The 11,654-nt window shown below is 37.7% G+C and overlaps 1 protein-coding gene across 1 annotated transcript; it reads right to left on the bottom strand.

Annotated features, from left to right (window-relative positions):
- Positions 1-6,916: 6,916 nt before the first annotated feature.
- LOC136691500 (C-X-C chemokine receptor type 1-like) lies at positions 6,917-10,468 on the bottom strand. The gene is made up of 2 exons (XM_066664059.1): positions 10,432-10,468; positions 6,917-8,060 (listed from the first exon to the last, which is right to left on the bottom strand). Exons 1-2 carry the CDS (start codon positions 10,466-10,468, stop codon positions 6,982-6,984), a joined length of 1,116 nt encoding a protein of 371 aa, XP_066520156.1. The 3' UTR covers positions 6,917-6,981.
- Between the last annotated feature and the right edge of the window lie 1,186 nt (positions 10,469-11,654).

Here is an 11,654-nt window from a genome sequence, read left to right as displayed (position 1 = left end):
GAACACAATACTGTATACATATATACATACCTTACATTTGCAAATAAACCAACTTTAAAAGATTCAAGTATATTTAACCAAAAAAACATGAGATTTTAGAAAGAAGAACACCCCTATTTGCATTGCTGGACACATGTAGTCTCTATGCAGTGTAGCCAGAATTAAGCAGGGGTGCCTTTTCATGTAGATGGACTGCCTTAAAAAGCACCCCATCATAACTCTCTTTCTGTACACACAAATATGGTTTGTTTTTGTCAGTACACCTATAGGATCAATGTAAAATACCTGTATAAGTTTCATGGCAAAAACAGAAATGTAGCCAGAATTAAAATTGGGTACATTTCTTTCTAATTCAACTATTAATATTGCAGTAATGTTCAGGCAGTGGCAGCATGTGTACATTTTCATGGATATAACATTTTAGCAAGTTCAGTAATGAAGTGGTAATTTTATTTAAAATTCGCTGCTTTTGTCCTATATTCCTATTTATTTCCAGTGTTTAAATATTCCATAAAAATTGCGACAGGACGTGTAGGAGTTTCATTGTGGTCAGAAAATGAACGTACACGTTTGTTTTAGAATAAGTCGAAGCTGACTTCAGAAAAAGCAGCGGTGCATGTAGATTATATCATTTTATTATTTACAAGCGACCTTTTCTTTTTTACATCTCAACATCTAGAGTGTTTCTACTGGGGAAAAGGCGATTTATTTTTATTTTGACGGAAATGAACATGATATTTTGCCCGTTTTGTCATAAAACGCCGATTAACCTCCCTTAGGACTAAATATGCCGGGGATGCATCTCGCGGCGGGGGTGCTGAATTCGGCACAACACCGTAACTCTGGAATGCTGCTTGGTTTAGTGAAGTTTCCAGACTCCGCCGGGTAGTGAACATCAGGCTAATGTTGTGGTTGCTTTTGAGCAGAACTCACCTCACACATGAGTCTACACTTCTCTTGTTGTTTGTCATAGCGCTCCAACGAGTCATTCACAAACTCTCCCTCGCAGCAGATGAAGCTTACTGTACATCCCATCCGGCCGCTTCAGGAGCATTTCACCTCTTATAATACTCGATAGGAACAGCTGCTCTCTCTCAGGACACGGAGAAGACAGCAGGAGTTAACGAGGAGTTTAGCTCTGTGACTTCAGTAGGAGGTTTAAAATGAACGGAGTTCCCTACACACTCTTCTTGGGAAGAAACTGCAAAAATACACAAACACAGAGAGAGAGGGAGGGGGAGAGAGAGAGGGAGAAAATAGCTCTTAGTGGAAGGCGCGCTATAAAATATCCTAAGAATATTAGTCCGTTTAAAAGTCTTTTGTCACAATCCAAATAAACTTTCTTAATGACACAGACAGTGTTTTAACCTAACACAGTCCTTATACAACTGTTGAGATTCCCCTACTTTAGTATCACTCAAGTAATGTCCAATAACAGAATGTTTACAAATAAGCAGCTAAAAACTGAATGGAAAGCTAGCTAATGTTAGCATTGCAAAAATATACATCTTTAAAATATTTTTGGTTAATATCAAGAAAATACAAATTATTTAAAGATCATCTTATTGTCTTTGATACATTTTTTAAAATGCCATATATAGTTATTGCCCTCCTAAAATGTTTTGACACTTATTTATTCATTTTACTTCATTACTTATTATTATTTATTATTATTATTTTTAATCAGCTCCATCATATGGTGTTTTAGAAAGTGTTACTCATAAAAGTGGATCGGACAGTTGTCCACTCAAAAAATGTGTCCACTCACTATTTGACACATCTACCTTGTTGGTCAACTTTATTGATGCAAAGTCAAAGACGATAGTTCTTCTGCTGCAAAGTTTGTGTTAGTTTGTGTTAGTTGTCCTGTTCACTGGATAGTCCATCAGTGACACAGAAATATTAATAATAAAGAAAAACCTTAAATAACAAACAACCTTAAAATAAATGCAAATTAACCTAGGTACAGTAAATATTTAACAAGAAATTCTTATTTTATTGTATTTAAAATATATTTTTCACAAGAAAACTGCTACAGGTTTGTTTTATGAATTTTCTGTGAATTTTCAGTTCCATGTAGAATTCCTTGCTGCTTTCTGGGACCAAATCCATCTCAGATTGTCTGGAAGACATTGGAAACATGCTGTGGTCAGATGAGCCTCCAGGTTTTTTTTGTTTTGTTTTTTTTTTTTTTTTTTGGGTGAAAAAAAATTATCTTTCTTATGGTATGGTAAATTTCTTATTGGTAATGTAGTGCATCAGTATACGTGGCACATTGGAGACTTGCATATGTGTGAAAGCACCATGATGTGGGGTGTATATTGGCATTATCCATCAAGGCGACAGTTTTATTTTCCTGGGAAGTCCATGGTTATTTCAGCAAGACAATATCAGACTTCGTTTGGTCAGATATGGACGTTCTTCATTCTGTGTATGTATGGTTGAAATTTTTTAACAATTATGCTCAGCTGTAACTGAGCATAATTGGTGTAAATGTGGACCACACATGTGAAAACAGGCAAAAACAAAAAAATATATATATATATAAATATATACCAAAAAATAAATCATAAAATCTGACAAAAATGGCCATTATTAAATAAAATGGGGACTAAAGTAAATAATATTTGACTGTGTGTATTTAGTAGATATTTGGGTTTTGATAGCACAGTGACTGCATCCCTCTCACCAATTTCTATTTAAAAATTCAGCCTTATTTATTACTTATAAGATAAACATTGTCCTAGTGGTTTGATAGCATATGGTGCTTGGCAAAGATACTTCTACAGCCACTGACTCAAATGTCTATATACAGTGGTGGGGTCAGGAACCAGGAGTAGCTTGTAATCATATTTTTACTCTAATAATAATGTATCCTCTTGTTCAAGTTTATATTGCTATTTCATTTTTCACCTAATGTTGTTGGATTGTAAAAACAAGGAAGTAATCCATTTCATAAATATGGATTGCTAACTTTTTGAGGTGAAATTTGTTGTTTGTTTACATCTAATCATAATGCAGACATTTTGAAAAAATCTGCATTTTCTTTTAAAGTAATTCTGTTTAATGTCTACTCCTCTCAGTGCAGCGGAGTACAGCCTGACGGTGTGCCTCTGGGGATCTCTTTCCTTCTCAGTTCTCAGCTCTTCTTTCCTTGTATCTCTTATGTTATCCCACAGTATTTCAACCCCCAAAAGGGTCTCGATGATGGGCTGTGGCAGGGGGCAGAGGGCAGCGGACCAACAGCAGTGTTTGTCATTCAGGTGTGTAAGGAAATACACACTTCAAGACAATGACACTGCAGAGAAATAGACCAGTCCAGCGACAGATATACTCTGGGAGATTTTTGACACTTAACCCCATTAGTGCAGGAAAGAGTTGGTGAGGTCACCTGCCCTGAGGAATCCATCCAGTGACACAGGACCCTCCACAACAACAAAAGTTCTCCCTGATGCCTGTGCTCAGCAGGATGAGGTGGTGACGGAGACGCTTTACATTTAGTAGATCTGTTTGCTTTTGTGTGTGTAGCCTGCAGAGCTGGGTAAGTTATTACTGATACATTCAGCAGAAAACACAGATGTAAAAATCCCAGTGTATGGCTGAATCGTTCACTGTAATCTGCAATTTACTCTTAATGATCTATAAAATATTTACTTTTAAAAGACGAACTCAAACATTTTCATATTGTGTATGCACAAACTTTAACATATAAAATCATTTTGTATGGCTGCAGTAAGGCTAGCCCAAAATCCCAGTGTAGGACTAAACTTGTACTTCGTAATACATTTCACCGTGATATTTCATAGCTTGTCACAATATACCTTATTGTATATTATCATAACACCTACATTAAACAGTAAATAAACATGTCATTCATTTTTATTCTGCTAAATATTGCAGTATAAACCCAAACACTCCCCTTCCCTCATGTCTGGGCATTATGGGCAGTTTTATTTTTCCCTTAAAAACATTTATAAACCAATATTTTATAAAAGATTTGTTTACTGTTTTACGTTTGGAAGAGTGTTATTGAAGATTCCTTCTAGAAAATAAGTAATGTAAATAAGGTATGGGTGGCACAGTGGCGCAGCAGGTAGCGTCACAGTCACACAGCTCCAGGGACCTGGAGGATGTGGGTTCAAGTCCCTCTCCAGGAGACTTTTGGTGTGTTCTCCCCGTGTCCAAGTAGGTTTCCTCCGGATGCTCAGATTTCCTCCCATGGTCCAAAAACACACGTTGGTAGATGGATTATGCTCAAAAGTGTCCATATGAATGTGTGAGTGACTGTGTGTGTTGCACTGTGCAGGACAGCTCTGTCCCCAGTTATTCCAGGCAGGCTCCAGACCCACCACAACCAGATCAGACAGTGGGCACCACGAATTGGTGAGGAGGTGAATCCTTGTATCAAGCAAGCATGGGAAAAAACCTTCAGTTCAAACACATCAACAATTTGTATCATCAGTTCCCAAACAATTAAAAAGCTAGGGTTAGGGTTGTTTATAAAAGGTGATGTAACACAGTGCTAAATGTTGCCTCTGTCCCAGCAAACTGAAAATAAAATCATGTTGATCTGTGAAAACCTTGGAAATCTTGTTTTGTGCTTTTGTCAGGTAAAGAAAAGTTCAAGAGAAATTACTTCCAGCTCTTCTGGAAATGCGGACATGTGTTTTGTATTTGTTCATTCAGCCTAAAAAAGTGTATACTCACTATTTTTTGGCTGTTATGTTATTCACTGGGAATATATTTCCCTGTAGGGGAGTAGCCTGAGAATGAAATCAAATCAAAATTATATTTTATAATATATTTTTCTTTTAACCTAATGTCCCTGATCACATTAACACAACCTGCATAGCATATGCTGCATTCAGCATAGCATTTCAAACTCAAAAAACATTGTTCACATTGTTGACCTTTCCTCACAGACTCCTACAACTTCCATATGACATCACTGACTTTAGGTTAAGTGTTATTTTTTATATATTGGATTGGTATCAGCCAGTACTCAAGGGTTCAATATCTGCTAATTGTTTATTTAAGCCAGTTCACTGCCATTTTGTCATAATGCAACTCTGTGTTTATTGAGGGTCAAATAGAGTGTGTGGTGTTACCTCACTACTGCATTTTCAACACACTTTTGCTGACTGTAATAACGGAAGGACAAAGGAAACTAATTGCACAAGTGGACGCCTCTTTCTGTGGGATCTGAATACTTATTAGAGAGTATAAAAGAACATAAATGTTCTGTCATCATTGTCAAAATAAACCTTGTATCCCCAAAATGGTGACCTACTTAGAAGTAGGATAAAATCTTCTTCAAATATACAGTAAAGTTGGTTCATTAAAATTCTTTTAATATAATGAATAAATATAATTAATAAATTAATACATAATTAATATAATTAATAAACACATTTTTAAAAATAATAATATTAATAATATTAATAATAATATAATAATAATGTTTATATGTTCATTGGTCTGTTCATCATAAAACTGTTGATTCATTTGATTCTTCTTGGTTTTATGAAACTTTACTCCAATATGCCGACAGCCAGTGGCCTCAAAGGTTCAAAGATTCTGTACTATACCCATTTACTCATTACCCACTCATTGAAGTGTAAACTGGTTTATTTAAGGACTACAAAAGCTACAAGCTACTGCACTTGTAAAAATAGACAAACAATGACTTATGTAAAATAATGATTGTCTCATAGTTCCAGCTCCAGGGTGTTCGAGTGCTCAGCCCCTGTCTGTTGCCCTGTGAAGTCATGGCACCCCCCCTGCAGGGTGTATTCCTGTCTTGCGCCCAGCGATTCTGGGTAGGCTCCGGACCCACAGTGACCCTGAACCAGATAAGTGGTTATAGACAATGAATGAATGAAACCAGATTACTGCTTCTTTAATGTAAAATCACTGTTATTTAAACTTGTACAGCGTGTATTGTATTTCATGTAAGTACATACTTCAGGCATTAATATGACTGTGATGATTGTACCATGATATGTGAGAATGTGAACTGGAAAGTAAAGATTTAGAGGGCGACTCTCCACACAGCTCACCTTTGAAGAGAGGGATTTGTTCTCTGTTTCTCCACACCGAAAGTAGGTCAGTTTTTACTTATGCCTCTGGCATAGTTGGCACACTTTTTCTCATAATGATGGTCACAGATAAATGTCTCATCGACAAAACATACACATCAGACTTATTAAAAGAACTCATTTACTGAAGCATCTCATTTTTACAGTCCAGCGGTGGAATTCCTGTTTTGCTGAAGAAAATATAATTGTAACAGATGATGTAAGTACAGTATATGGCCAAACATTTTTGCACACTGCCTCTGCTCATCTGGGAAATCTGTAGTATAGATGTTTGGACAGTTTTTCTGAGTTTTGAAGACATTCAGCCAGATTCTGGATTATTAGAAGTTCAGAATCATAAACAGCACTCCGAGTTATCTAACACATTCCAGAGAACATTGTTCCACTGCTCCCCAATACACTCATCTAATTGATTCCTGGCGTTGAACATGGTGAGCTTAAGTACATGTGCAGCTACTCAAGAGCATAAGGGACGTTCTGGAGCAAATGCCACTAATTCCAAATAACACAGCTAATGAGAACACCTCCTTATGGTTTTGAATGGCAAAACTCTAAACAGTAAAAAAATTAAAATAAAATAATATACAAATTTTTCTGTAAATAAGTACATCTACGAATTGAACATTTTACAATGTTTTATACTGATTGCTGTAAAATAAACATGCTTTTATAAATACAATTAGCCACTCAAGATTGTGCATATAGTAATTTTATCACAGTGAAGGACGTTTTATGCACTTTGCCTTGTGTCAAAAACACCCTTCCTTGTAATAAAATCAGTTACATATGGCAAAGTCCAGACACCATGTCTTGGAAAACTCCATATATTTTACAACAGATGTTAGGGATTCCCTGCTGTCTTTGCATGGTCTTGGAGAACTTGTCACGTGAGAGCATTATTAGCATCCTGCGAAGTGCTGGAGGTTGAGCGACTGAATCTGGACATGGATTCTCTTTCCAGCCCACTTCTCCTGCACAGCAGCTTCTTCAGATTGCTTCGGAATTTCTCTCCGACAAAGGCGTACAGTACAGGATTGATGCAGCAGTTGAGCAAACCCAGGCTCTGGGTCACCAACAAGGCAAGATCGACCTCATTCCTCTTCTCGCAGCTAGAAGCAAGTTCATCCCTCACCAGTGTATCCACTATCACAGCCAAGTGGTAGGGGCTCCAGCAGAGCAAAAAAGCCACCACAACCAAAATGATGACCCGCATGGCCTTCTGCTTGCGAAATCCGCGGGTCTGGACGAGCCGAGCTATGGTCACACCATAGAAGCCCACCATGGCTCCCAGGGGTATCAAGAAGCCAATCAAGTGACGTAACATACGTGTAGCAAACCTCCACTCAGTCGACGTGGAGGCAGTGTAGTATTCTCCACACTGGATCTTGTCTTTTTCATCTAGCTTGAAGGCTTCATTGTAGATGACCGCAGGCACAGAGAGCAGCAATCCCAGAGTCCAGACACAACCACAAGCAATCCAGCTTGGAATCCAGCGTCCTCTGAACCTCCCCCAGGTCTCTGTGGCGGCATGTACCACCACTATGTAGCGGTCAGCACTAATACAGACCAAGAAAAGGATGCTAGTGTAGTAGTTGACCTCCATAGCCATGCTGACCAGCTTACAGGTGAAGTTCCCAAAAACCCAGCCCTGCAAAACAGACACGGCCGACAGAGGCAGCGTCAAAGCCAGCATCAGGTCAGCCAGGGCCAGGTGGAAGAGGAACAAATCTGATGGGCTGAGCTTGTGGCGGCTGCAGCCCACAACACAGAACACCACAAAGTTACCAGGGATGGCCAGCAGGAAGATCAGCAAGTAGAAGATGCAGATAAAGATGCATACTCCTAGGGGGAGTTGTAGGGCCTTGCAGGCGTAGGCATGGTCCAGCACCAAGGTGCCATTAATGACGTAATCATCATAAATAATATCAGAAAACTCTTCACTTTCAAAGGAAACCTTGATGCCTGTGTAGGAAAATAAAAAGACAATCTTGAGATTCAACAAACATCACCATAACCCTTGTATTGCTTTGCTTTTTGTTAGTTTCATACAGTATGCATATGGATGCAGTTAGTCTCTAGTAAATACTACGTAATATACTTATGCCAAATGTGTATCTATTTATAGTTTTATGAACGTTTTCATATTAATCTTTACTCTGATAAGTTTTAGCTATTCATGCTATGCTACTAATAATTTTGTGTTAACTTTCATTCTGTACATCTGTACTGCTCCGTGATTGGTCACAATACTGAGCAGTTTTGGCATTTTATTTGAGACAAAAAGGATACTAAACTATCAACTTTCCTGTGCTAATAGAGTTACTCAGTACTTAGAGGAATACCTGGGCTACAGTTGCAGAGTGTAATTCATTATTTCAGTATTGTCCTTCAATACTTCAATACCTTCAGTGTAGCTTCCCTCCATATAGACTGTATGGCCAATAGTTTGTGGACATCATAACACGCTGCTGTCACTGTTTAATTAGGGAACATAACTGTTCCTTATTCTATTATATTGTACATTTTTAAGTTGTGTTGATTTCATACGCCCCATTTCATCTCCAGGACTTATATTATTTTATTTATTTTACACAGTTCTATAATGAAAGAACATTTCTGAGGACGTACATTAAACCGCTCTTCTAAAAACAGAATTTCAATGCTAAATATGTCATAATAAGTCAGCAAATACTATACACTTCTTCAACATTTTTGATACACAATGCCCTACTGTACTGGACACGGAGCATGTGGGCTAAGTAATGGGTCAAGGGGCATAGGGCTTTGTCAGTGGGCACAGTCGGCAGGCATGAGGCTCAGCTGCATGGCACAGAGCAAGCAAAAGGAAAGGTTTCTTCTGGTTTTTGTTTTCTTTTTTGCCATAAGATACTTCTTAAAATCTTGCTCATGACTTTGACACAAATCTAATTCCGTAAAACTGAAGACATTTCCACCTGTGAGTTTTGGGCAAGTTCTCTTTAAATTCAAACTTGAATGCTCCAAATCTACTTTGGGGAAATGGAACGCAACACAACTTTACAAAATGTCCTTCTGCAGGTTTTGAGCAATTACAGATTTCCACCAGAAAGATCATCAATCTTCTAAAGTTACCAAACATACACAGTGCAGCTTTAATATTGCATTTTTGGTTTGATTCAGAATGAGGCGAAATGAAATAAATGGAATAAGCAATATCTTGAATATTATAAATATAAATATATTCATAATCTATATTTATCCATCAGATTTGATTCTAAAATTATAAAATAGAATTTAATTAGGACCTTTTTTGAGCCCTTGGTTTGTTGATAATTCCCCTAAACCCTGGTGTCTACTGAACTAATATTCTGGATATCCAATTTTTTAAATGAGCACTAAAAACAGACATAAAGGTCTCTGGCATAAGCTTTCCCTCATAAAGAGAGTTCCCGTACACAATATGTCCAAGTTTGTAGACACCCCAGTATGGAGCGAATAAAGGTTCCGGTTTTTCAAATTTGCTTTCAGCTGCTATAATCTACACAGAAAACTGGATGCTGTAGAGCAGCTGTAAATGAGCCTAATGCTTAATGCATCAGTTAGAGAGGTATGAAGTCCCCCAGCTTTAGGACTGGAGCCAAAGATTGTTATTGTCTTTAAAATGATTTTTCTACAAGGGTTCTTTATTAAAGGAAATGGCTCTATATAGAACCCTGAGCACTTTAAGAACCTTTGGCATTGTGAAGGGGTTTCTTCAGATAAATGGAGAATGTGCTATAAATGGTTCTATATAGCACCTTTTGTAAAAGGGTCCTATATGGCATTTCTAAGGTGCTATATAGAACCATATTTGGTATATTCTCCATCAATCTAAAGAACCCCTTCATAATGCAGAAACCCTTTAATCAGAAGGTTTTTCAAGTGTTAAGGTTTCTATATAGAACTTTTTCCTTTGTAGAAGAACCCTTGTAGAACCATCATTTTTAAGTGTGTTAAGTGATGTATCTTGTACTGCTAGGATGAGACGGCATGGTGTTTGAGATCCAGATTTAATCAGCCAACATTAGTATCTGTATACCCTTAAATTCACAATAAAAAATGAAGAAGCAGGTGTCCACAAACTTTTGGTCATGAAGTATACATATCAGCAACACCAGTTATCAAAGCTCAGTTTTTATTGTTAAAGACGCTGAGCCTACCTGCCATGGTCGCCTTCATCTCTGTGTGACAAAGAGATTCAGAACTGAGTGTCTTTTATTATACTGTTGTTTTTCCTGTTAGGAAGTGTTGATATTTCCTATTAGGCCAACTGCGAATATTCTCCTTGCGTCAGTTATAAGACAGACATGTTTACCAGAGATGATGTCAAAGGGACCGTGTGCGTTGTTCATCCTGTTACCAGCTGATGTTAATTAGCCGTGGTCATTTGGGTTACATTTTTAAGAGACTTTTAAAAGATATCATTAGCATTAAAATAGCCCCAAAGTGTCAAATTCTTTCAGAATGACTTGTTTATATTAATACAGATGCTTATTGCTGTGCTACCATTTAGCAGCTGTTTTCAGTGTGTTTGAAGGAAACTTTCCTTTTTCGTTCCTTTAAGTGAGGAGAAACGCATACCAACATCTGAATATTCCAACAGCAGAGATTCTGCTCAACCTTTGAAGAGCCCCTTTACAGTAGAAGAACGAAGACTAAGTTTGATGTAGTGCATCTCAGATTTTGTGGACTTTTAGTTTACTACATCATTTGAACACATCAACTGTCCTTTATATTGTGTGAAAATATCATGATGAATGAACCAATACAGTGACAAAATAAAACATATCTGCAGCAGTTTAGCCGCGCCCATTTACATAGACTTTACAAAGATGCTGGACCACAAATGTAAATGAGGCCCAATATAGAATAGCCAGAACTTTTAAGAACTTTTAGACATCTGTGTGAATCCTGAATTAGAAAACTGTAAATCATTAATTAATCACTGTTATCATTTACTTCTTTACAACAAATCAGTGAATTCAACAGATTTTCTTTGCTCCCAAAGTGGTACAAATTTCTAAGCATTGCTCCTGTCAACAGGAGATCTATGATGATCCCTCAGTCATCTGAGGCACCCCATTACTCAGGGTGGTGTTATTTACCATAACAGAACTGGGAAGGTAGCATTTTCTACTAAGCTTTTTGATCTGTCCAATGATATGTAAGCATCAGTTTAAAAAGCATTGTGTGATTGAAGAGGGCAGCAGGTAGTGTCACAGTTACGCGGCTCCAGGGACCTGTCCCACTCTAGGTGACTGTCTGTGAGGAGTTTGGTGTGTTCTCCCCATGTTCACATAGGTTTCCCCCCACGGTTCAAAAACACATCGGTAGGTGGATTGGCAACTCGAAAGTGTCCATAGGTGAACACTTGGTGGGCAATGACTACAAATGGGAAGGGTGAAATCCACTCAAAGCCTTGAGTGTTTTTGTTTTTTTACCACGTTTAAGGACGGCTTAAGTATCTGCCTTGTAACTGCCTCAAAATGGCTGTAACTAATGGCCTCTGGTGACTTACTGCTTCATGAAAACCTGTTG

The sequence above is a fragment of the Hoplias malabaricus genome, chromosome 3 (assembly GCF_029633855.1).
Source record: "Hoplias malabaricus isolate fHopMal1 chromosome 3, fHopMal1.hap1, whole genome shotgun sequence".
Taxonomy (NCBI): Eukaryota; Metazoa; Chordata; class Actinopteri; order Characiformes; family Erythrinidae; genus Hoplias; species Hoplias malabaricus.
This window is presented reverse-complemented; position numbering and strand designations above follow the sequence as displayed.